Here is a 24,341-nt window from a genome sequence, read left to right as displayed (position 1 = left end):
AACCAGGATAAGTCCTGCCCTGTTCCCAGCAAGACAGTGTTTTGTCTGGGAGAAGAACTCCACACCAACATACCCAGAGTAAGAAGTAAGACCGTCAGCAGACAGATTATATGCTTTAACCCCGCGTGCTTCAAGGTTTCTAAGCAACGGGACAGCCACAGTCCGCTCCCTCAAATCTCTTCTAGGCATGATGTCCTCATGCATATTCCTCATATCAAATTGCAGGCTTCACATGAGGCCAATCCAAGAGAACCTGGACCGCCAATGGAAGCAGGCAGTTGGGTCATGGGAGGATATCATACAACTACCAGCAGCCTTTCACAAGGCCCTCCTATGGTGCGGCATACCTCAAAACCTGCTACAGGGAATGCCTTTCCAAGCTCCAACTTCACTATCGGGCTGGAGAGCGCACTTGGCAGATCTACAAAAAAAAGGCACTTGGTCCTCCCAAGAATCACAACTGCACGTCAATGTCCTGGAGCTCAGGGCGATATGGTCGGCACTGAAGGCATTTCTACCGGTACTTGCAGGGCAGGTGGTGAACGTCCAAACGGATAACACAATGTCGATGCACTACACAAACAAGGGGGAATGAGGTAAGAGTTGTTGTCCCAAGAGGCTCAAGAACTATGGACCTGGGCTTTACATCACAAGATCTACATCAAGGCAGAACACCTACCGGGAGTGGACAATGTTCTGGCAGACAGGTTAAGCAGAGAATATTAAGCATCCCACGAATGGGAGCTAGGCAAAGCAGAAGTCTGGTGAATTTTCCACAAGTGGGGGCATCCACAGATCAATCTTTTTGCCACCAAGGCCAACAAAAAATACTGCAGGTTCACCTCCAGGTAACCAGAGCATCTCTCGATGGGGGAACGCCTTCTCAGTGGACTGGACAGGCAAGTTCCTTTATCCCTTCCCCCACGACCCCACTCATACCGAGAGTGCTATGCAGACTGAAAGAACAGACCTACTCAATGAGCCTGATAGCAGTGGTTTGGTACCCGACCCTGCATCACCTGTCTCCATGGCCTCTTATTCGCCCAAAAGTTCATCAGTCTCTTAACGCAACAGGATTGGAAAGTGCTCCACCAGGCCCCAGCAAGCTTGTCAATCCATGAGCGTGGTTCCTGAGCAGCGAAAATTAATTCACCTGAATCTTCCAGCAGAATGCTGGGACCTAATCAAGGCCTCTAGGGCTCCTTCTACACGAACAACTTACATTAGGAAATTGACTCGTTTTACCAAGTGATGTGAAACATCCTCAGTGAACCCTCTCTCTGCTTCCTTCGAACAGATACTGCCATATCTGTTGCACCTAGCTAAGGCAGGGCTCTCCCTTTAATCCATCGGGGTGCATTTGTCCGCCATATCAGCATACACAACTAACCCTGGTCAACAATCTTTGCTCACCAAACCGGCTGTCAAAATATTTTTGAAAGGTTTGATGCGTACTTTCCCGCCAACTCCTACAACGGTTCCTGCATGGAGCCTGAACACGGTCCTGGCAGCGCTCGTGGAGCTGCCATATGAACCGGTTCACAGGTGTGACTTCAAGTTCTTATCCTGGAAAGCAGCCTTTTTAGTGGCTAGCCAGGAGGATTAGCGAGCTGCAAGCTCTGTCTTCAGAACTTCCATTCACCTTGTTTCTTAAAGACCGCGTCATACTGAGGACGCACCCGAAAGTACTGTCAGAAATGATGCTCACCGAGCGCATCGTACTTCCAACCTTCATGAATCATTCATCTGATGCAGAGATATCCTTACCCTCGCTGGATCTGGCAAGGGTTCTAAAGTTCTCCATTCAGAGGACTAAGGAATTCCGCTCCTCGGATAGACTTAATCGCATTTGCTGGTCGGACTAAAGGGCAGCACATTTCGAAGCAGAGTTTAGCACGTTGGGTTTCCCAATGTATCAGTCACTGCCACCCGTCTAAAGGCGATCCACTCGTCAGACCTCCTTCAGCCCACTCCAGCAGAGGGAGGGCAGCTTCGGTTAGCTTTTTATGCTGGAGTACCATTGACAGACATCTGCAGAGCCGCAACCTGGAGCACTCTGCATACGTTCGCCAAACATTACTGCCTGGCAGAAGATACCAACAGTGGGTCAAGTGGTCCTTTGCCATCTCTTTGCTTAAGGTAGGAGCAGCCTTTTCTTCCCGCCTTCCCTGGTAATGTAACATATTCAGTTGCTGTATAGCAAGGGGATCAGAAGGATCTGCAGAATGTACATAATGATGGGCATGCTTAACTATTCTATTCTAGTGTCATGATTCCTGCCCCTCATGTCCCCAGCCCTCCAAGATGTCAGGCTGGAGCCAGGCCGCGATCACCTACATGGCTCTCAAGGGCCTCACCATCCCTCCAAAGACCCACTTGGAGTCAGACTTGGCGCTTGTGGCACCAGACTCACTCACTCCCATAGGATAACATTGGGGATTGGACTTGCAGTGCGTTGATGGGGACAAGATGGATGCCCCCACATATTTCTGTTCCCAGAACTGCATGTGCGGTCTAGTCTTTTGGGTGTGGTTCAGGCCAGAGACACCTGGGATATCCAGAGACTATTTAAGCCACACCCAGGCTGAGAAACATGCTTTGCGTTTTCTGCACCTGCAGTGTGACACTCACCGTGATCGGTCTCCAGTAGGCCTGCATCTTTCTTCTGCACTCAGCTCCTGCAAAAACAAGAACACCGTTAGGAACAGTCTTACCTTGCGGCGCTTCTGCTCATCATTCATCGCGCCTTCTGTTCTGCGGACATCTTCGACGGTGTCATTCCCATCCCGGCCCGCTGCTTCCTAAGGAAAAGGGAAAAGAACAGAAAATAGGCATTAGTAAGCATTCTGCAAATCTTTGCTTATTTTTAAATACTGTACGAGCTTCCCTGAATCCCAGCCGCTCTGTGGGAACTCTGTCTCCGGAACTTCTCATCCATCTGCAAGAGGGAAAAGACACTCCAGGTTAGCGTGGAAACATCTAGAGGCGCCGCATACCGCGCTTACCCTCCGCATTTGTTCTTCATAACCGGCATCCACGCTGAAAACGTCGCGACACCTAAAAGACACCAGAAAAATAACTCAGTTCTTTGCAAATACGAAAGGGCTGCATCGCGCTCTCACTCACCTTCAGCGCTACTCATCTCAGCAGCACGCCGCCATCCCCGGACGCTGGCCATCATCGAAGGAAGGAGAGGAACGAAGTTAGAGAACTGTTCAAAAGACTCATTATACTTACCTGTCGGACTCTTGCCAGTGAAGTAACTAGGCAGCAACGAGCCCGCACCAATCAACGCTCCCCTGAGCTGAAAGCAGGATGGAGAGCAGACTATCCAAGAAAATAAGGTGAGCTGTGGATCAAAGGGAAAGGTTGGACCCCAGGGAAGAAGGGGTTCAAGCACACAGAGACAATAGGGAGTTAAACTCTACCAATCCTGTGTTTAAGGCCCAGTCTCCAGTCGAATAGCCTCCATGGAAGGGTTTGAGGTCGTAAGAGATCAGAACAGGCTGAGTGACGTCCCTGTGGATACCAGGTGAGCGTTACATCTAGCATCTGAATCTATGAAATATCCAATGCTGGCAAAGTTTTAGTTACTTACCTGTAACTGTATTTCGAGTGGATTGTGTCCTCCAACGTATTCCTCATCTTAGATGTATTCCATCCAGCTTTGCTGCTCTTCTGAATTTTTTTCACCAGAGGGCGTCGTGTGTCGATGTCGAGTCGATAGTCCCTCGAAGGCTTCCGTCGAGGGTGACGTCATCGGGTATATAAGTAGCACGCGTGGCGAGCGTTGGCCTCAGTTCAGTTTTTCCGCAGTTATACATTGCTTCGGTGATTCGGCACGCCTCGAGCTCTGTGAAGATAGTAAATAAACAAATATGTCCTCGTCATCGACGCCGACCATGACCCAGAGATCGGGTTTCAAAAAGTGCAAGTTGTGTGGTTCAAAAATGTCGATCACAGACCCGTACCGAGAGTGTTTTTCGTGTCTCGGAGAAGGCCACGACTTGGAGGCATGTACGAAGTGTCAGGCGATGACGGGGAAGGCCTGGCGAGAAAGGAGGGGAAAACTACAGGTAGATCGCAAACCCGACCGTAAAGCCTCTAGCGTCGAGTCGAGGTCCTGTGAGGAGAAATCTCCTCGACGCGAAAGGCATCGGTCCAGGTCCCGAAGCAATTCCCATCGCTCGTCGTCTTTGACGAAAAAAATCGAAGAAACAATGCCACATGTCCCCCTTCACCTCGTCCTCAGACGAGTCCCCAAAAAGGATGAAATGCCCCACGAAACATTCGTCCTCCGAAGAGTGGGAAGCATTCAAGGTCAAAATGATGGAGGTGTTTGAGAAAGCGAAGCCTTGGTCCACGCCTTCTTCGGAAGCCGGCCGGGAGCGTCATCACTCCGACATTCGCGCGCCCTTGAGCCCGGGTGATCGAAAAAGGAAGGATAGAGAACCTTCCAGGACGCCGAGCGAAAGGGACCGGTCGATTCGATCGCTCGAGGTCACTGACGCTGTCCGAGACCCAACGCACCTTGAAGGGCAAATCTTCGAAGAGTGCCTCGACGCCCTCCAAGCAGGCTCCGTCAACGACCACTATTTCGTCGACGCCATCAACGCCTTTGTCGATGTTGACCCCGAAGCCCTCGGCGCCAAAGACTCCAGCCAAGCCAGGCCAGCCAGAAAAAGGGAAAGACAGGGTTACAAGACCTGTAATACCCTCAGAGCCCTGTAATACACCTCTTCCTCCTCCTCTCCCAGAGAAGGTTTTCAAGCCTCTCCCTAGGAAGGAGTTTCAAGTCCCTCACCTCGGTTTTTGAGGAACAGGAAAGATCTGATGAGGAGAATGTACCTTTTGGGCTAGAAATGCCTGATTTCAGATCAGAAGAAAGCAAATGAGGGACTTGGTGGAATCATTACACAATGCAAGTGGCATTGACACATCTCCTGAAAATGACTTTGGCAGACCAGAACCAGGAGAGCATGCCAGTCCATCATACCGTCAGTTAATGACGAAGGTGCTAGATTACTTAGGAGGGGCTGGACCATCGGCCTAATTCATCCAGGATGATTTGACATATATATTGGACCATGGTCCCACCAAAGACCCAGTACTACCCTTTCATGTAGCCCTGCAAAAGGGTGGCCAAGAATTGGGAAACTCTGGATTCTATTCCTCTGGTAAATAAATCCCTCACCTCAAAATACCGCCCTGCCAGTAGCGACGCTGGCTATCTGTCCAAACATCCCACTCCCGAGAGTCTGGTCATACAGGCAGCCACAGCTTCTAACAAACTTGCGTACCCGTTTATCCCTCCAGACAGGGAAGATAAGTGTGTGGATGGCTGGGCACGGAAGGTATTTTCAGCTGGGAGTATGGCCTTAGAATCTGCCAACTCCACATGTGCCTTGGCAAAGTTTTTGTACACTCTGGTGGAGTGCATCGCAATGGCGGCGGAGCACATACCAGAAGGGGACGAAAGGGAAGGGTTCCTACCCATCGTTAGAGATGGAAAGGAAGCCATGCAGGAATCCCTTCAATCTGGATTCGACACTGCGGATAGTGTAAGCAGGTCCATGGGCACTAGCACAGTAATGCGCAGATTTGCGTGGTTACGGAAGTCTGGTTTCGCACCGGACGTACAGAACCGCCTTCTGAACATGCCCTTTGACGGGTCTCACCTTTTTGGCAGCAAGGCTGACGAGAGCCTTGAGAGGTTGCAGACCTCAAAAGCAGCTGCCAAATCAGCCTTTTCGTGTGCCAGGACAATCGTGGAGGGAACGATCCTATCAGAGGGGGATTACGTCTAACCCTACCTGGACGATTGGTTGATCAGGGCACGTTCTGCGAAACAAGCAATGGATCATCTGAAAGTCACCTGCCACTTCCTCCACAGACTGGGCTTCTCCCTAAATTTCAAGAAGTCTCAAATGACACCTTCTCAACAGCTCCAGTACATAGGAGCTGTATTAGACACATCCTTGGGAAAGAGGTCGCCTCCCAAGTCGAGGGCTCAAGACATTCTTCAGATGGTTTCCAAATTCCAAAATGCCCAAAATCTCCAGGCATACGACTTCATAAGGTTGCTCTGCTTCATGGCATCCTGCATCGTCCTGGTGCCAAAGGCATGTTTGCGGATGAGATCCCTTCAATGGGCTCTAAAGACTCAGTGTTCCCAGTTCTCAGGTCAAATGACAGATCTTCTCCAGATTCCGAACAAGGTTCGACAAGATCTTCTTTGGTGGACTTGTACAGAGAACATCCTAAAAGGAGAACTTTTTTGGCAGCCATGGCCAGAGATCACAGTAGTGACGGACGCCTCACTCATGGGGTGGGGAGCTCATACCAACAATCTGACAATCAGCAGTCGTTGGTCTCCATCCGAGTCCAAACTACACATCAACCTTTTAGAGCTGAGAGCAATCAGACTAGCGCTGAAAGCTTTCCTGCCATCTGTCAGGGGAAAAAATGTCCTGATAATGACGGCCAACACAGTGGCCATGCATTATCTAAACAAAGGAGGTGTAGGGTAACTACCTCTGTGCAGAGGCAATGTAGCTCTGGTATTGGGCAATTCAGAAAGGAATCTCTTTAACGGCAGTTCATCTAGCCGGGAGGAGAATATGACTGCAGATGCTCTGCGCAGGCAGAGCACGGTGTCCCACGAATGGGAACTGGCTCAGGAAGTCATTCACGAGATCTTCGCCCTTTGGGGAACCCCTCAAGTAGACCTATTTGCGACCGGAATCAACCGGAAGTGGTAAAGGTATTGCTCAAGGGAATTTCCCCCGAGAGGAGCCCTGGGAGACGCGTTCATGGTGGAGTGGAATTTCCCACTATTGGACGTGTTCCCTCTGATTCCCGTCATTCCTCAGGTCATCAGGAGACTGAGACGGTTCGGGAACCGCATGATCCTAATTGCCCCAGATTGGGCCAGGAGAACGTGTTACTCAGACCTTCTAGACATGTCCATCTGTCCCCCAGTACGTCTTCGTCAGAGAGTGGACCTTCTCTCACAAATGGAGGGCCAGGTTCTCCATCCAGAGGTCAAAACTCTCAACCTTCACGTTTGGTATCTGAAAGGCTGAGATACAAGGATTAGGACCTTCCAGATGACGACATGGAGGTGTTGGTTTCGGCAAGAAGGCCAGCAACACAATCTCTATACCGTTGCCGTTGGAGGAAGTTTTGCAACTGGTGCAGAGAAAAGAATGTCGATCCTTTTCTATGTTCTATTCCGGAAGTACTGTCCATCCTCTTGTCCCTAGTGCATAGAGGTCTAAATGTTGGTACCATTAAAGGTTATCTTGCAGGGCTTTCCATCTTCAAGCGCTCGTCGGAAGAATGCTCCCATTTCAAAATTACTTTGGTAGTGCAATTCTTAAAGGGACTCACTTATGTGTTTCCTCCTTACCCATTCCATGTGCCAATTTGGAATCTCAATCTGGTTCTAAAATTCTTAATGTGTGCTCCTTTTGAGCCTTTGAAAACTTGTCCATTAAGATTATTGACTTGGAAAACTGCTTTCCTAGTTGCTTTAACATCTGCAAGAAGAGTGAGCGAATTGCAGGCACTGTCTTCTGGGCCACCCTATACTGTGGTCCATAAGGACATAGTTGTATTGAGGGTTAAACCCTCATTTTTACCTAAAGTAGTATCTGATTTTCTTTTAAGTCAGAACATTGTTGTGCCCACATTCTATCCTCCACCTCATCCTACTAAGGAGGAGGAAAGATTACACAGGTTGGATCCAAGAAGAGCTTTAAGATTTTACATCTCTAGCCTTTCCAAGCTTAGAGTTGACAACCAACTGTTTATCGGCTACAGTGGAATGAAATTCGGTCAATCAGTGACAAAACAGACAATATCACGCTGGATTGTGCTTTGCATTTCAGAATGCTACAGATTAGCACAAAAAGACCCACCAGAAGGGTTAAGTGCTAATTCCACCAGAGGCATCGCCTCTTCGACAGCCCTTCAAAGAGGTGTTCCAATAATGTCCATTTGTGAAGCAGCAACTTGGTCTTCACTGCACACCTTTTCAAAATTCTATAGTCTGGATGCTTCCCAGTCTAAGGAGCTGAATTTTGGTAAAGCAGTACTATATTCAGCCATCTAAGGGCATTGAAAAATCTAACCCCTCCTCCAGAGAAATTATCCATACTACTTTGGGAGTCTATCTAAGATGAGGAATACGTTGGAGGACACAATCAACTCGAAGAACATGTTACTTACCAACTGGTAACGTTCGTTCGGTTGGATGTTCCTCCAACATATTCCTCATCGCCCTCCCAGCCTACCCCTCTGTAGATTGGTCCAGGTTATTGCCAGCTCAACTCTCGCAAGGCTGATACCTGTCTGCCGGCACAATCTACACAGTACAAAATCAAAGGTGAAAAGGGAAAAACAGAACTGTGGCCAACGGGCGCCGCGTGTGCTACTTATATACCCGATGACGTCACCCTCGACTGAGGCCTTCGAGGGACCATCGACTCGACGACATCGACGCACGGCGCCCTCTGCCGAAAAAATTTCTGAAGAGCAGCAAAGCTGGATGGAATACATCTAAGATGAGGAATACGTTGGAGGAACATCCAACCGAAAGAACGTTACCAGTTGGTAAGTAACTTGTTCTTCTCCAGCATTGGTATCTTTCATAGATTCACATGCCCCCACCGGCCTCCCCTTAGAGGCCGCTCCCTCTCCCATCAGCCACCTATTCATGTAGTCTTCTGCAGCTCAAAATCTGAAGATGACTGCCTAGGGCGGAGCTTAAACCCTGCCACCTCATTGGTTGAGCACATAAAGGACCAAAGTGAGGTGGAGGAACTACACAATTGAGTGGCTCATAGGCCACAATGGGCAATCTACATTCTTTTTCTATGGAAATAATGTATAGTCTGACAACGAGGAATATTGAAGCATCTGAATCTATGAAAGATACCAATGCCGGAGAAATACAGTAACAGGTAAGTAACTAAAACTTTCAGTTAATTTTAGCCTAAGAATCCACAGGGATTCCCAACATACATTGACAGCCGAAGATATTGGAGGCTTGAGTATTCTGGATGTAGATAGCTATTTATATGTGCCATAATGAGCTGCCCTGCTTGATAGTATGGGTACACGTCGGAATCCTAAGCATTGGATAAACATTGAGCAGTCAGTAATTTGGATTCCCCTGCATGACTGGTGCTGGAAACCGTCTGGGATTAGGAAGAAAGACTCATCTGCTCCCCGAAACTCTGGTTATGTTAGAATATTGGGACTGGACAGTCTGAAAATATTTGGGGACCACGTTCCCATCTCCCCTCACACGTATATGGAATACACCAGAATTTCCTCCAGGTTGTCGACAGGGTAGTTTTGCCAGATGATTGAGAGGGGCTTGGAGAGTTTAGGCCAATTATTTGAAGCCGATCAACACCTAACTGTCGACAAATGCAAGCAGTTATTAATGCTCCGAGACATAGACAAGTACGCCTACATACAGCTTCGGCACTGGACATCTTGTGCTAAAGTGTCTCATCAAGTTAACCGCGAAACAACCCCATTTGAAGACCTTTGTTGGGGATCGCCCTCTCGTAAGCTTTCTTCAATATACTGGGTTCTCAATGGCAATCGCCATAAGCCCCCTCATGCATATATGTTGAAATGGGAAGAGCATTTGAACGTTCCAGTAGGAGACTTAAAATGGTACAATGTATGGGCAAGGGCTGGAAAAGCATCCAGGTGTGTGCAGTTGAAAGAAAATAACTATAAATTGTTGTTCCAGTGGTACCTCACCGCCATAAAATGGACCCCGCTATCTCAGATCAATGTTGATGAGCGGAGGCCCGGAGGACAGTTTTCCAAATATGGTGGTCATGTAAGTTGATCCAATCTTAATAGAAATATTGGCACAAATTAAGAGGATAAGTGGGATTGACCTTCCAATAGAACACTTAGTAATATTATGAGGAGATGTGGGTCTAGAGGGGCGCTACAAACTGGCGGCTAAATCAGCGAAGCTGCTTACTCACTTTTTTAGTAGCGGCTAGAGTGGTGGTCCAGTAATTGGATGACTTCAACCGCTCCTGACATAAAGGAATGGCGTGTGAAACTGTGGTTTGTGGCGGCTATGTGCAAAATAGAGGCCACTCTAAAGGCCGAGATGCCCAAATTCCTTGTATAATAGGAAACTTTTTCATTCAATTTGTGCCTCAGAATGATAATCCTGGACTACGTTATAAACTGCATGATATGTTTTGTAAGTTGTTATAATATTCTGTGCCAACCTGTTATTGGACTGACAACCACCAGTGCAGTATAGCTCTTAATACAAAGTTTTTTTCCTTTTCTTTTTTTCTGCTCCTTTTGTGTTTCTGTAACAGACTTATATTGGTATACTTGATTGTGTTGGAATTTGCTCCTAGATACAGTTCCTTGTATTGTTATTCTGCAGTAAAATTTGAATGGCAAAAAAGAAAATCTGAACGCTAAGAGAAAAGAACAGTGGATAACAATATCCTGGCAAAACGGGAAAGCAACAAGAGATTTTGTCTGAAGAGAACATGACATCAAAAAGAGAATATTATGAGCCATGTACAAATTCAAGTAGGCCAAAGCAAGCTGAGCTATAATTGCCCAGTAGGCAAGGCCTACAGAACAATAGTATCTACCAAGGACATGCTCAAACCAGCAATCAGGAATATATCTTTTATAAAATATCCCCAAAAGGGACCTTAAACGAGGAGGGAAAACTCAATCGCCCATTTGAAGAGTTACAGAGACTGATCCAAGAAATAATGAGAGACCATTTGAGGATTGTGTGTTAATAAAGAATCCTACAGACTGGTACCAGAAGTACCCTCAGGAGAAGGAAGTCATTCTCTGGATATAGGTTAGTTTTTATAGTGGTAGGGACAGTTAGGTTAGTTTTGGACAACTGACTTATTCCTTTGGACATACACAAATGAGTGACAAGCACCTTAGTAAAATAGGGATGGACCACCCAGTTTTACTTTAATCACAACTCATGAACCATGTCCTCTGTGTGTTTGCGTCCTCCTCCTGACTCGCCACAGCCCCCTTTACATATTTCTGTACTTCCAATTGAAGAGTACTTACTGACAAGCGTTGGGCAATGCTGCCTCTAATTTATTTTTCTCTAGTGCGGTAGTGGTTAGTTTTTGAGCATATTATTCGAGGGGATTGGGTCCTCCGACATATTCCATATCTTTGACAGTAATCACCACAGCTGTGCTGCTTCAGAAAATTTTTGGCATCTGCGTCCTACGTCGATGACCTCGATGTGCTGTCCGCAAGGACCTCCTCCGACGGCCGACGTCACCCGATGTGATAGGTAGGACGCACGACGCCCGTAGCCTCAGTTCCGTCTTTTCCGCGAACATGTTCGCTTCGTGAATCTCGGTACGCCTCGACTCTTTGGAGTTTCTGTTGTATTCTTCTCGGTTCTTTGAACCTGTTTGGTTTTTGTGAAAAGCCTGTTCGTGACGATGTCTACCTCGTCTTCAACCCTGCGTCCGGGCTTCAAGAAATGCGGGGACTGTGGGTCCAAGATGTCGGTAACGGACTCGCACGACGCCTGCCTCTGGTGCCTTGGGGAGGCCCACGACACGGACGACTGTGTGGACTGTCAGTCACTCACGGCCAAGGCCTTGTGGGAGCGCAAGAAGAAGTGGTCGGTAGGTAGGGTGTCTAAGCCCCGGAAGTCGATGTCTGCGGGGCTTTCGACGGATGATTCGAGAGGCGACTCTCCGCGTCATCGTCAGAGGTCCAGTGGGTCTCCTTCCAGGAGTCGGTCTCGCCACTCCTCTGCCTCTTCGAGGCATTCCCGGAAGCGCCGGCATCGGTCCCCTTGCCCATCCTCTTCCGAGGACTCCGCCCGTCGGCGGGTCGCTTATCCCACCATGCAAGTGACACCGGAGGAATGGGCTTCCTTTGGGAAGAAGATGTTAGCGGTTCTCGAATCGCAGGGCACCGCTCCGTCCGCGCCTCCGAGTGGGGTCGGTCGTGATCGGTCGAGAGACACCGCTCGCACGCCTTCGGGCTCGGGTGGTCGGCACGGTTCGCGGGAGAGGTCCCGCTCGGACAATGGTAACCGTTCTCGCCATGCCCGTTCCAGGTCCCGGTCCTCGACGCGCTCGAGACCGCGTGATCCTGTGCAGTCTTCGAGGAAGAAGTAGACGCCTGTGGCGCTTAGGTCGTCGACGGCCTCTCTCAAGGCTCCGCCTCCGAGGGGGTCATCGACGCTGTTGGCGCCTAGGTCGTCGAAGAACACGCTCGGAGCTCTGGTTTCGAGGCCTGTGTCGACGCCGCCGATGCTGGCGGCGCTGAGGCTGACGTCGACGCCGATTCTCTCGGCGCCGACTCTTTTGGTGCACTCGCCGCCTTTCGAGACGGTGGTGTCGGAGGGGCGCCATGGCACGGTGGTAGCGCCTAGAAAGGCTCAGGCTAAGGTCAGGCATAGCTTTGGTCCCCAGGTGTCTTCCTCTCACCGCCTGGAGTACATTTCAGAGGGTGATGAGGGCTCTGATGAGGGCTTGGTTCCGGTTACGGTGCCAGATGAGCTTCTCTCGGGCCATAGCCAATTTGATGACCTGAGGCAGTCACTGCATGATGCCAGTAGACTGGACACCTCTCAGGAGGTGGAGTTTTGTAGGCCTGAGCCTGGCACTCATTCCGATTCTTCGTACCAGCACCTTATGTCTCGGGTCTTGGGATGGTCGGCCCCCCCAGGGGAGTTTGTTCAGGATGATCTCACGGACATCCTTGATCTTGGGCCCCTTGCACTGACCTGGTACTGCCGTTTCATATGGCTCTGCAGAGAAGGGTGGCGGCGGCTTGGACTACTCCGGAGAGTCTCCCGGCAGTGGGCAAGTCTTTGTCGCGAAAATACTGTCCAGCCAGTAGCGACCCCTGCTACTTGTCCAGGCACCCCACTCCGGAGAGTTTGGTGGTGCAGGCGGCTACAGCCCCGGCAAAGCAGGCGTTGTATCCTACCATCCCTCCGGATAGGGACAACAAACGTTTTGATGGCTGGGCGAAAAAAGTGTTTTCTTCAGGGGGTATGGCGCTTCAGGCGGCCAACTTCGTATGTGCGTGGTCTCGTTTCACACACACTCTGTGGAACTGTGTTGCATTAGCGGCTGAACATATTCCCGAAGGGGATGGACGGGATGGTTTCCTTGCTATGGTTCAGGATGGCAAGGATGCCATGTGTGAGGCCGTTCAGTCGGGTTTGGACTTGGCAGATTGTGACAGCCGGTACATGGCGGCGAGCACCGTAATACGCAGGTTTGCGTGGTTGCGGAAGTCGGGGTTCGCTCCTGATGTGCAGTCCCGGCTCCTCAACATGCCCTTTGACGGTGAACATCTTTTTGGCAGCAAGGCTGACGAGAGCCTTGAGAGGTTGCAGACCTCCAAAGCTGCAGCGAAGTCGTTGGGCGCTGCAGTTCGACAACCTCCGCCTTTTCGTCCTAGGGGACAACAATGGAGGGGAGGTTCCTTTCGCTATTACTCGTCCTTCAGTAAAGCGAGAGGAGCTGTCAGTCAAAGAGGCCACCGTAAGAGTGCCAGAGGTGGAAAACAGGGTACTCGAGGTGCCAAGGCCGCTCGGGCAGTTGCCTCTTTGCCCTCAGGCAACGCCGCAGCCGCTACCACACAGTCATGAGGCCAGGTCCCATGGTTCGCCGGTTGGGGGAAGGCTGGCGCAGCATCTTGTAGAGTGGCATGCCATTACTTCAGATGTGTGGGTTCTGGAGATCATAACCCACGGCTACTGTCTTCCCTTTCGGCAGAGGCCTCACGACAATCCACCTGGGAACCTCTTTGAAGAGTCGGGTCCGCTCCTTGCGCAGGAAATTCAAGCCCTGCTGGAGAAAGGTGCCATAGAACTGGTGCCTGTAGCGAAGAGGAACACGGGATGGTATTCCCCTTATTTTTTGATTTCGAAGAAAGACTGGGAATTGAGACGCATCATGGACTTGCGCGGTTTGAACAAACTCCTCAGGAAGGACAAGTTCAAGATTGTTACTCTCTCTCAAGTCCTACAGGCCCTTCAACTTCAGGACTGGTTGGTGTCTCTCGACCTCAAGGACGCTTACTTCCATGTGCCGATCCATCCCAAGCACAAGAAGTACCTGAGGTTCGCGGTTGGCGACTCGCACTTTCAGTTTCGGGTCCTACCGTTCGGATTGACCTCCGCCACAAGGGTTTTCACCATGCTCATGGTGGTGGTGGCAGCGCATCTCAGGAAAGGGAGGATTCACGTCTACCCCTACCTGGACGATTGGTTGATCAGGGGGAGCTCTCCCGAGCAAGTCCTGGATCATCTGTCCGTCACCTGCCACTCCCTTCACAAGCTGGGCTTCTCCCTCAATTTAAAGAAGTCCCATTTGACACCAACACAGCGGCTCCAGTACATCGGAGCAGTGCTCGACACATCCCTGGGGCTGTGTTTTCCTCCCCAGGTGAGGGCTCTTCACATTCAGCAGATGGTGCACAAGTTTCACCTTGCCCAGACGCTCCCGGCGTTCGAGTTCTTGAGGTTGCTCGGCCTCATGGCATCCTGCATTCTTCTGGTGCCAGAGGCTCGTCTGCGGATGAGATCTTTGCAGTGGGCACTCAAGATGCAGTGGTCGCACTCTTCCGGAAGGATGTCGGACCCTGTTATGTGCCGCCCTCGGTCGCCCGGGACCTTCTGTGTTGGGCCGTCGAAGACAATCTGATGAAGGGGGCCCCATTTTGGCTGCCCTGGCTGCAGGTGACGATCGTGACGGACGCATCCGTCACGGGATGGGGAGCTCATGCCAACGAGTTGACAGTCAGCGGTCGTTGGTCTCCGTCGGAGTCCAGACTCCATATCAATCTGTTGGAGCTGAGGGCTGTCAGGCTAGCCCTGAAGGCTTTTCTGCCGACTGTGCGAGGAAAGAGTGTCCTGATTCTAACGGACAACACGATGTCCATGTACTACCTCAACAAAAAGGGGGGGTGCAGGGTCACTTCCTCTGTGCATGGAGGCGATGCAGCTCGAGTTCTGGGCCATCCAGCAGGAGGTTTCGATCTCGGCTGTTCATCTGGCCGGAGACGACAACGAGACGGCGGATGCTCTGAGCAGGCAGAGCACGATCTCTCACGAGTGGTAGCTGGCTCAGGAGATTCTTTTGGAGATCTTCGCCCTTTGGGGGACCCCACAAGTGGATCTGTTCGCCTCCAGTGTCAACCGGATGTGCAAAGGTTCTGCTCGCGGGAATTTCCTCCAAAAGGAGCCTTAGGAGACGCGTTCGTGGTGGAGTGGTCATTCCCACTGCTGTATGTGTTTCCTCCGGTCCCCGTCATCCCGCAAGTACTGCAGAGGTTACGGAGGTTCGGTTCCCGGATGATCCTCATTGCTCCGGTGTGGGCCCGGAGGATGTGGTACCCGGACCTTCTCGACTTGTCCATCTGCCCTTCATGTCGTCTTCCCTACCGAGACGATCTGCTCTCATGGGAGGGGGGTGGTCAGGTTCTCCATCCAGGGGTCTGATCCCTCAACCTTCACGCTTGGCTTCTGAAAGGTTGAGGTATAAGGATTGGGATCTCCCAGAAGACGTGTAGGAGGTGTTGCTCTCGGCCAGACGGCCAGCAACAAAGTCTCTGTACCGTTGGCGTAAATTCTGCGACTGGTGCAGAATTAAGAATGTGGATTCTTTTGAGTGTGACATTCCCATGGTTGTCGTTTTTGCTTTCCTTGGCCCACAGGGGCTTGCAAGTGGGTACCATTAAAGGTTACCTGGCGGCGCTGTCCATATTTAAGCGCTCGTCTGAAGAATGTTCTTATTTTAAGATTCCTTTAATTTCTCAGTTGTTGAAAGGGCTCACTAATGTGTTCCCTCCGTCACCTTTTCTGGTGCCCGGTTGGAATTTGAACCTTGTTCTTAAGTTTCTTATGGGGGCTCCGTTTGAGCCTTTGCATTCTTGCCCTTTGAGACTGTTAACTCTTAAAACTATGTTTTTGGTTGCGGTTACTTCCGCTCGCAGAGTGAGTGAGTTACAGGCACTTTCAGTGAAGCCACCCTTCACTGTGTTTCATAAGGACAGGGTTGTCCTTTGAGTTCGTCCTTCCTTTCTTCCAAAGGTGGTTTCGGAATTTCATTTGGGCCAGAAGGTTGTTCTTCCGGCATTCTATCCTCCTCCGCATCCTGGTAAGGAACAGGAGAGGCTCCATAGGCTTGATCCTAGGAGAGCGTTGAGCTTTTATATTTCACGCATGTCCCGGGTCAGAGTGGACGATCAACTCTTCATTGGTTACACTGGAAAGCGTTAGGGACAAGCTGTGACGAAACAGACTTTGTCTCGTTGGATTATTTTGGCTATCTCCGAGTGTTACCGCTTGGCGGGTAAGGACCCACCGGCTGGCCCATTCTACCAGGGGTATGGCTGCATCTACTGCCCTACAGAGGGGTGTTCCTATTCGTAACATCTGTGATGCAGCCACCTGGGCTTCTGTACATACTTTTGTACATCACTACTCCCTCGATTCCATCCGAGGACAGGATCTGGCCTTTGGCAAGGCAGTCCTTTATTCCACAATTTGATTGGGCATGCTAAATTTGTGTTCTAAATTCTTTTCCCACCTCCTTACTTTGGTACTGCTTTGGGAGTCTGTTAAAGATATGGAATCCGTCGGAGGACCCAATCCCCTCGAAGAACAAGTTACTCTTACCTGGTAACGTTCTTTCGATGGGATGGTCCGACGACGTATTCCATATCGCTCCCTCCCTACCTTCCCCGCTGCAGAATTTCTTATGCAATTGCAGCTTACGTTTCCGCAAGGCCTTGGGTGTCTGACTGGCAGAAGACTGGTGTCACACGTTCTGGGGGAAAAAACAACTGAGGCTACGGGCGTTGTGCGTCCTACTTATCACATCGGGTGACGTCGGCCGTCGGAGGAGGTCCTCGGGGATGGCGCATCGACGTCATCGACGTAGGACGCAGACGCCGAAAATTTTCCGAAGCAGCACAGCTGTGGTGATTACTGTCAAAGATATGGAATACGTCGTCGGACCATCCCATCGAAAGAACGTTACCAGGTAAGAGAGTAACTTGTTCTTTTCCATGTACGCAACTGACTACCAAGGGAAGCCATTTTGTAAGCATGCATAGTTAGTGAGCTATCATCTCTGAAGAGAGTTAGAAGGGGAATTAACCCTCCCCAACTGCAGTTCTTAAAATAATCTGTGAACAATTGCATCCTTCAGCCCTTTTTCCAAAGATATAGACCATACAAAGGTGTTATATGTGATTTATAAAGAGAGCCTATCAACCAGTCCATAACTTTGATTTTCCACAGTACCTAGCAGAAGTACTTATGTGCACAGAAAAATGTGTATGCACAAATAAATATTGCATGCTATATTTAGTTGGGGCACACTACTCAGACAATGCAGAACATGTGTTATGCCATTTGGGAAAAGCACTTGTGTGTATTATAGAATCAGAATTGTACCAATGCTTACCATCAACATTACGTGTTCCTGTGATCAGAGCAGTGACAACACTGACTCAATACCATTCCTACAGATAAGAGGCATACATGCACCCAATTGTATGCCATAAAAACATGACAATTTGCCCAACAAACAAATAGGGACTACAAATAAGCCCAACAAAAAATGGGACCCCATGAACAAATCGGAGCCTACCCCTGGCTCCTACCCACACAGTTCCACTGATCCTTTTCGAAACAGTGACCAGCAGAGCGGGGGCTTTAGAGGGAGCTCTAATAATATTACCACTTCAAGAGGAAATGTAAGAGGAAAGAACATCTTTTACGTATAAGGTATCCCTTTTGGCAAAGCCAATTACTTTTTCACTCCCTAAAAAATCATTTGATCCCAGGTAGGAAGACCAATCTGATCGGAACCCTGCTTGTAACCCTGGCATAAAATGCAAAATCACTGGAAACATTATACAGCTTATAATTTTACCCAACCTTCCTCGCCCTGCCTAGACACAAATCAGTAAGAGCCTCACTGTGGTTTCTAATGGAGCCCCCTTGTAGAAAATCATAGGTTTTCCTTTTAATGCTAAGAAGTACAACAGATGGCTTTACGTCTCCTGTAATTAGGTGAAATTCAACTATCAGTTCAACAAGACGCACGTGGCACTAGACCACCTGATTATATTCAAAAGCCTGAAGCAGCTGAGTATTGAAAGAAACAAGGCCCAGTTTCATAGACTGTTCTATAATCTATCTTTTAATGTAAATAAACACCATATGTCCTTCACTGTACTGTACTGCCCAAACATCAGGCTTGCAAGTTGCTGATTTGTTCTTCACTTTGGATGTTCTCCTGTTCTCCTGTGCCGCTCCCCTCCCCCCCTCTCCCCCTGCCCTTCATGCCCCAGATCCTGGACTGGCCTCCAATACTAGTTGCCAAAGCTGTAAAAAGTGAGGGATTGTATCAATAAAACCCTTGCTGGGATATTTGCTTACCAATAATACTTTGCAAGCAAAAAATATTTAAAGCCGAACAATGATATTATGGCCAGTTTATGAAAATGTCATGAACATGCATACATACAATCATTCTGCTGTGCAAACCAGTTTGTTTGCAACATTCTCCATCCTAATAATATTGTTGGGTAGGATTATACAAGTGCTCAGTGAAACAATTTTTGGAAAGCAGCAAATTGCTATAACATTTCAGAACTTTGAAAACATGGAAAGCATACAGGTTTTGTGAAATGCAATGCAGCTGTTTGAATATTCATTACCCTAATGATATGTCTGCGTAGTGCCAGGCATGTTCCATACACGTGATCCTTTGCTGGCCAAGTAGATGATGTTGCTCTTCACTTATAGGATACCATTAGCAATGCTAAATTAGAAGAGGCTCAGCATGATATTAGCCTACTCAGAATTGTTAGAGAGCAAATTAATATTTGAGTTTTATAATGCGTTAACTTAATGGGGATTAATGGGGGTTACAGCACTACTGCTTCAAAGCGCCTGTGTGACATATGTACAAAGAACAGATATCGTGGCATGAGGTTACACATCTGAGTAACCTACTTACAGTCAATGCCCGATATTAGAGCTGACAGTTGGGTTACATAGTATGGGTGACCGTTTTGCTATAGAAATTCTGGTGCTTGAAAGTTATTCATATTACAACCAACATATAAATGCTGTTGCTTGTACTTTTTTAGTTCTAGAGAAGGTGGGAATTATCTGTGTGCGCTGCTAGAACTCTTCCGAGTGACACCCAGAGAGAAGATTTGCAAGTGCACATGAGCACAGTTTATGGGTAACCTTGATGTTGGGCCCGAGTAGAAGCCTCCCCCCATTTTGAGTATTAATAACAAAACAAATAATGACTTAATTGCATGCCTGTATCCGATTATACTGATAGCAGAAACCTGTTATGGCATACATATCGAAACTTTCTGGGAAACCGACCTAAGCTTGGAACTAGATGATGAGACTTTGCTGGGGATGTGTAGATCAACCCAGAAGGTATCGATACCTGGAGAGGCTGTGGGTTCAAGGGAACATATTGGCACAAGTTGTGGTCCTGCAGTCATATCCAGTGTTATTGGAGAGAGGTCTTCTGCTGGATATGTTACTTAGGTGGTATACTGAGGGATCTTAATCCGTTTCTGGTTCGTTGGTTTGGGATGTTTCTGGTCTGTTTCTGGTTTGGGATGGACAGGGAAGGAGGTCCCTATTTTTCTCTGAGCCGTATGGCATGTATTCTACTTCTAGCTGTCAGGGTTAACATAACAAGGGAATGGAAGTGAGATAGAACTCCCTCAAAACAAGAATGGGTTAATGTGGTGAGAGAAGTTTACTACGTGGAGTCACTGACCCGTATGATCAATGAAACCGGCTATAGTATAGTGCGGAATGGTTACATTTTATATCTAATTATATGCCAGAAGAAATTTGAAAGACAACGGAAATGAGTCGCGGCTATTTCTAATTAACAATGATTGGAGAGGCAATGAGACCAACTACTGTTCATAAGTCAGCTTGGGTAACATTGGTTCTGTACAGGGGATGTATGATGGAGAGTAAAGAACTAGTGAGAATTTGTAGCTATTCATCCTTGGTATCTCTTTTAAATTCAGCAGGTAGCGTTCTCTCACTCCCAGCAGAATCTTTAGTTTGATAAATTATTGGTTCCGCTCATGGCATTGAGTGTGCTTGATCTCCCAAATGTTTTTCTGCATTTATATTTTGGAAAAATTATATTGAAAATCTATTTTGTATAAATGTGTGGTAATATCAGTTATAAAACTGATGAGAATAATGATGGGGGTCTAGAAATACAGGTAAATAAATGTTCTGTTGCTCTCCTGTGCATGGACGGTTCTATGTTATTACAACATAGTTAATTGCTTTGTGGTAATTTACTTTGTTGCAATCACTTCAAATGTTTTTTCCGAATTACATTTTTTTTAATCTTTGGGGGTTACTTCAATGCCCCTCTTCACCTTCACTCCCACCCCAAGCACCCCAATTTATCCTTTAACCCTCAAATACATATACCAAATCAAAGTGTTTGCAACGTAGTAAATTACCATTAAGCAATGTACCTTGTTGAAACAATGCTAGACAGCATAGACCTGTATGTTTGTGACTGTGTCTGAGCATAGTATATAGAGGAAGTCGCTCTTGTAATGTCAAAATTTAGATTTTATGAGCTGAGCTAAACCCAGCTCCTGGGTAGCAATCACCCACAGAAAGGAGCTACCTCTGCTTTCCCAAGAGTTAGTACATAGCGTGCAGCAAATGTATGTGTCCCATGAGATGCAAATGAATACTTTCTGACCTTTATGTATGGTCTATTGAGTGTTAAATGTCTTCTAGAGGTGTCCTAATGGTTCTTTATAAATATTCACAAATGCACAAGGTTAATGTCACATAGCTATGTTTGTATGACACAAGTTAGCCTGGGCCTCTAAAAGTAGCTCTTGGTATCTGGTGGTGCCACGTTCACCAGGCTCCCTTAGGCTATAAGCAAGAGCTAAATATCTCCCATCTCCAAGCAATTGCGAACCCACAGCCCTAGATAATTTAGTGTTATGTGTCCCCTCGCCTGCTTAAGTTCTTAGTTGTTGGCTGTTCAGGATATAAATCCTCTGCTGCGCGTACTCCTGCTTATTTGCAACTTTGTCTCGAAGTATAGATGATGATATTAATTTGAACCTATTATCCATTTCTTTTTCAGGCTTACTCCCTAGTAGATCGCGAGGTGGGATACTGCCAGGGGAGTGCCTTTATCGTGGGCTTACTGCTTATGCAGGTTTGTGCATTTTCCATTCATAATGCATGCATAGTGTGCTTTACATGTACAATTAACCCAATCGTTCCTTGCTTATCTTTATTCGTACGCCAGCAAAATCTACTCTTCCTTCAAATTCGATGCTTCTGTTTTAGGTAACGTGTGGGGAAACATTTGGTGCTTCTCTGTCTAAAGACCCCCTCTTTCGTGATCCCATTAAAGGTCTGATCCCAAACCACCCAAATACTTGCTCAGAGTTCTATTGTAATTGTTTAGTTTCATTGCCAATATTGCAGGAATACTTTTTGTTTCCAATGGAAGTTGAATATTGTGAAAAGTTAAATTTGTTGTATTATTGTTTACAAGATATCTTCACATTCCCATATAGGTGATGCATGCAAATGTATTTCTCATTTACCAATACCGATGAGACATTCTGGTTTGTTGCAGTTTTGGGGGATCGGCTGGGTGGCAGTGTTATTGTGTTATTTGCCTCCTGTGGACTACATAATATACCCCAGGGTTCTACTATCGGGAAGATTTTCTTGAGTGCTCCTGTCGGATAAAGCCAAGATATTATAATCGAAGCAAGAGTAAGGGTACTGGGCTACCCATCTCATCCATCTTAAGGGGCTGTAGCTGTATCTCTGACCACCACGAATAACCAACAGACAGATCTGTGAGGGAGCCCACCCTCTGTATCTGATAATGTAGAGGGCATGCAGGCTCTTTGCAGATACTGTCAACTTTGTCACAGATTGCCACTGTCAGGGGCTTGCTGGCTATATTCTCATTGCTGAAGAGGTGTTTGCCATTGATAATTCAAAAAGGCTGGTCTTCGGAATTTGTTTCTCTTACCTTTATCTCTTGATCTTGAGACAAAGATGTAGACACTAGATGTTGAGTAAGAGGACTATTTCATTCACATCAAGGACTACATTGTTGCCCTGTGCAGTTGGATCTTCCACTGGCCCATGCACCTGCACCTGGACCTGCAGATGACTAAGTGTCCTTGGCGTTTGCTCAAAGAAACAGAGGAGGAAGGTAGAAGTCAGGTTGGTCCCTTCTTGATCTTAAAGGGACTACTCTATAGGGGAGATATTACTTCTGAGGGAACTCACCGTTCTCAGTAATACCCCGATGCTATTGGAGAGTGGTATTTGAGCTAGCCCACTCACACTTAACCATAGGTCACCAAGGAGTCTGAAAGACTCAATGTCAAGTAACACTGACATTTTATTAGCAAGGTGTTTTTGCTGATGTTAAGCATTTCGTGCTGATGTGTAAACTTTGTCAGAATACTGAAGCCACCCCAGTTCCACTGGTCCCTCTAGAACCACTCCCCATTATTGACATTTTCTTCTCCAGGATAGCGATGAATATAGTGGGACCCCTAAAATCTAAAAGGTTGGGTAATCGATTTATTCTAGTAATTGTCGATTACGCCACCCGATATGCTGGGGTTTCTCATTTTGATACCATACTAGTGAACAAATCCTGAAGCATTTACTACCATTCCTCTCCAGAGTCGGATTTCCTAATATTGACTGACCATTGCATCACCTTTGTCCCGCCTCATGTGCAAGGTGAAAGAAATCCTTCATATAAAGACACTAAGGACCTTGGGTATATCGCCCTCAGACCGAAGGCCTAGTGGAGCATTATAATCAAACACTTAAAAGAATTCTGCGCAAACCAGTAGAGGAAGACGGGAAAAACTAGGATGCCATAATGCCATGGTCCCTATTTGCTGTAAGAAAAACACCTCAGTCCTGTTTGGGTATTACCCATTTGAATTACTTTATGGGAGAGAGCCCCGGGATGTGTTCTATATGCTTAAAGAGATATGGGACGAAAGGAGAGTCCATTCTACCTATTTCTCAAACCGAGCATAATCCGCGCCTAATTGTGACAACGGTAAGAGAGATTGTTCGAAAATCTCGAGGAGAGGCCCAAGAACACCAGAAGGCCAACTATGATAAAAAGACCATTCCCCATATCATTTCTCTGGAACAATTAGGCCTAGTCTTGTCGCCAACATCAGAAAATAAGATTGTCGGTTGGTTTAGCCCCTATAAAGTACTTGAGAAGAAGGGCCTCTTTGATTACCTTATTTCCCAACCCTGTAGGAGGTAAGTCAGTTGTATCATGCCAATCTCCTCAGAGAGTGGAGGGTAGATCCCAGTGAGGACTTCACAGTGACGAAACCCACCCTTCTTAAGGATGTTGGCCAATAAAAAACTTTAATTTCCCTAGACCTGTCACTATCTCAGCTGACCGGCATTACTGTGCTCAGAGAGGCACAGCTCCACCTCACTGATGAGGCCCAACAAGTCTGAAACACGTGTCTGGGGTTGCTGTTGGTACACTTCTTCAGAAGAGAATTGCCATAGCATTTCGGTGCTGGACTGCCCATCTGGGCGGGACAAAGACTGATATGCAAATTGGTATTTCCCTTCTCTGAAAGATAGAGTGAGCTAAAGTGTGGCAGCGGACTCTCGAGTGGGTATCTTCCCAAACAGGTCATTTATCCATGTTCATTCTCGCAGGGAGTAGCTATGACTATTTTTTGATCAGGGATTTACTAGGCCAGTTCATGGATATATTCGTGGATCAACCGGGGAGAGTCAAACTTTTTTCATTCCATTAGAACGACTCAGGGAAACATCAGAAACGTAAGACCCTACCGGATCCCCGAATCCCTGAAAAAAATAATTAAAGTTGTAGGATATGATAAAAACGGGTATCATCGAACCATAAGTGAGCCCTTGGTCCTCGCCAATCATACTAGTAGCAAAGTCTGATCAATCGTGTAGCTTTTACATTGATTTTTAGAAAACTCAATTCCATCTCCCTGTTGATAATTGTCTGATGCCCCGGATAGATGATCTAATTGAAAAATTAGGGGCTGCAAAGTATATATCCATGGTATATCTTCAAAAGGGGTATTGGCGGTTACCCCTGAATCCCTCAGACTGAGAGTAAAATGCTTTCTCGACCCTCTGGGGTTATTTCAGTTTACGATCTTACCATTCGGCCTTCATGGGGAACTTGCCACTTTTCAGCACC

At 47.6% G+C, this 24,341-nt stretch overlaps 1 protein-coding gene across 3 annotated transcripts in view; it reads left to right on the top strand.

The window, feature by feature from the left end:
• The window catches only part of EVI5L (ecotropic viral integration site 5 like), a 1,319,565-nt gene that overhangs the window by 460,092 nt on the left and 835,132 nt on the right, over positions 1-24,341 (top strand). For all 3 annotated transcript variants that reach the window (XM_069604001.1, XM_069604000.1, XM_069603999.1), the window contains one exon: positions 21,219-21,293. In XM_069604001.1, coding sequence (XP_069460102.1) covers positions 21,219-21,293 — 75 coding nt within the window. The remainder of the gene's footprint in view (positions 1-21,218; positions 21,294-24,341) is intronic.

The sequence above is a fragment of the Ambystoma mexicanum genome, chromosome 3q, assembly GCF_040938575.1.
Source record: "Ambystoma mexicanum isolate Mex_15411 chromosome 3q, UKY_AmexF1_1, whole genome shotgun sequence".
Lineage (NCBI taxonomy): Eukaryota > Metazoa > Chordata > Amphibia > Caudata > Ambystomatidae > Ambystoma > Ambystoma mexicanum.
This window is presented reverse-complemented; position numbering and strand designations above follow the sequence as displayed.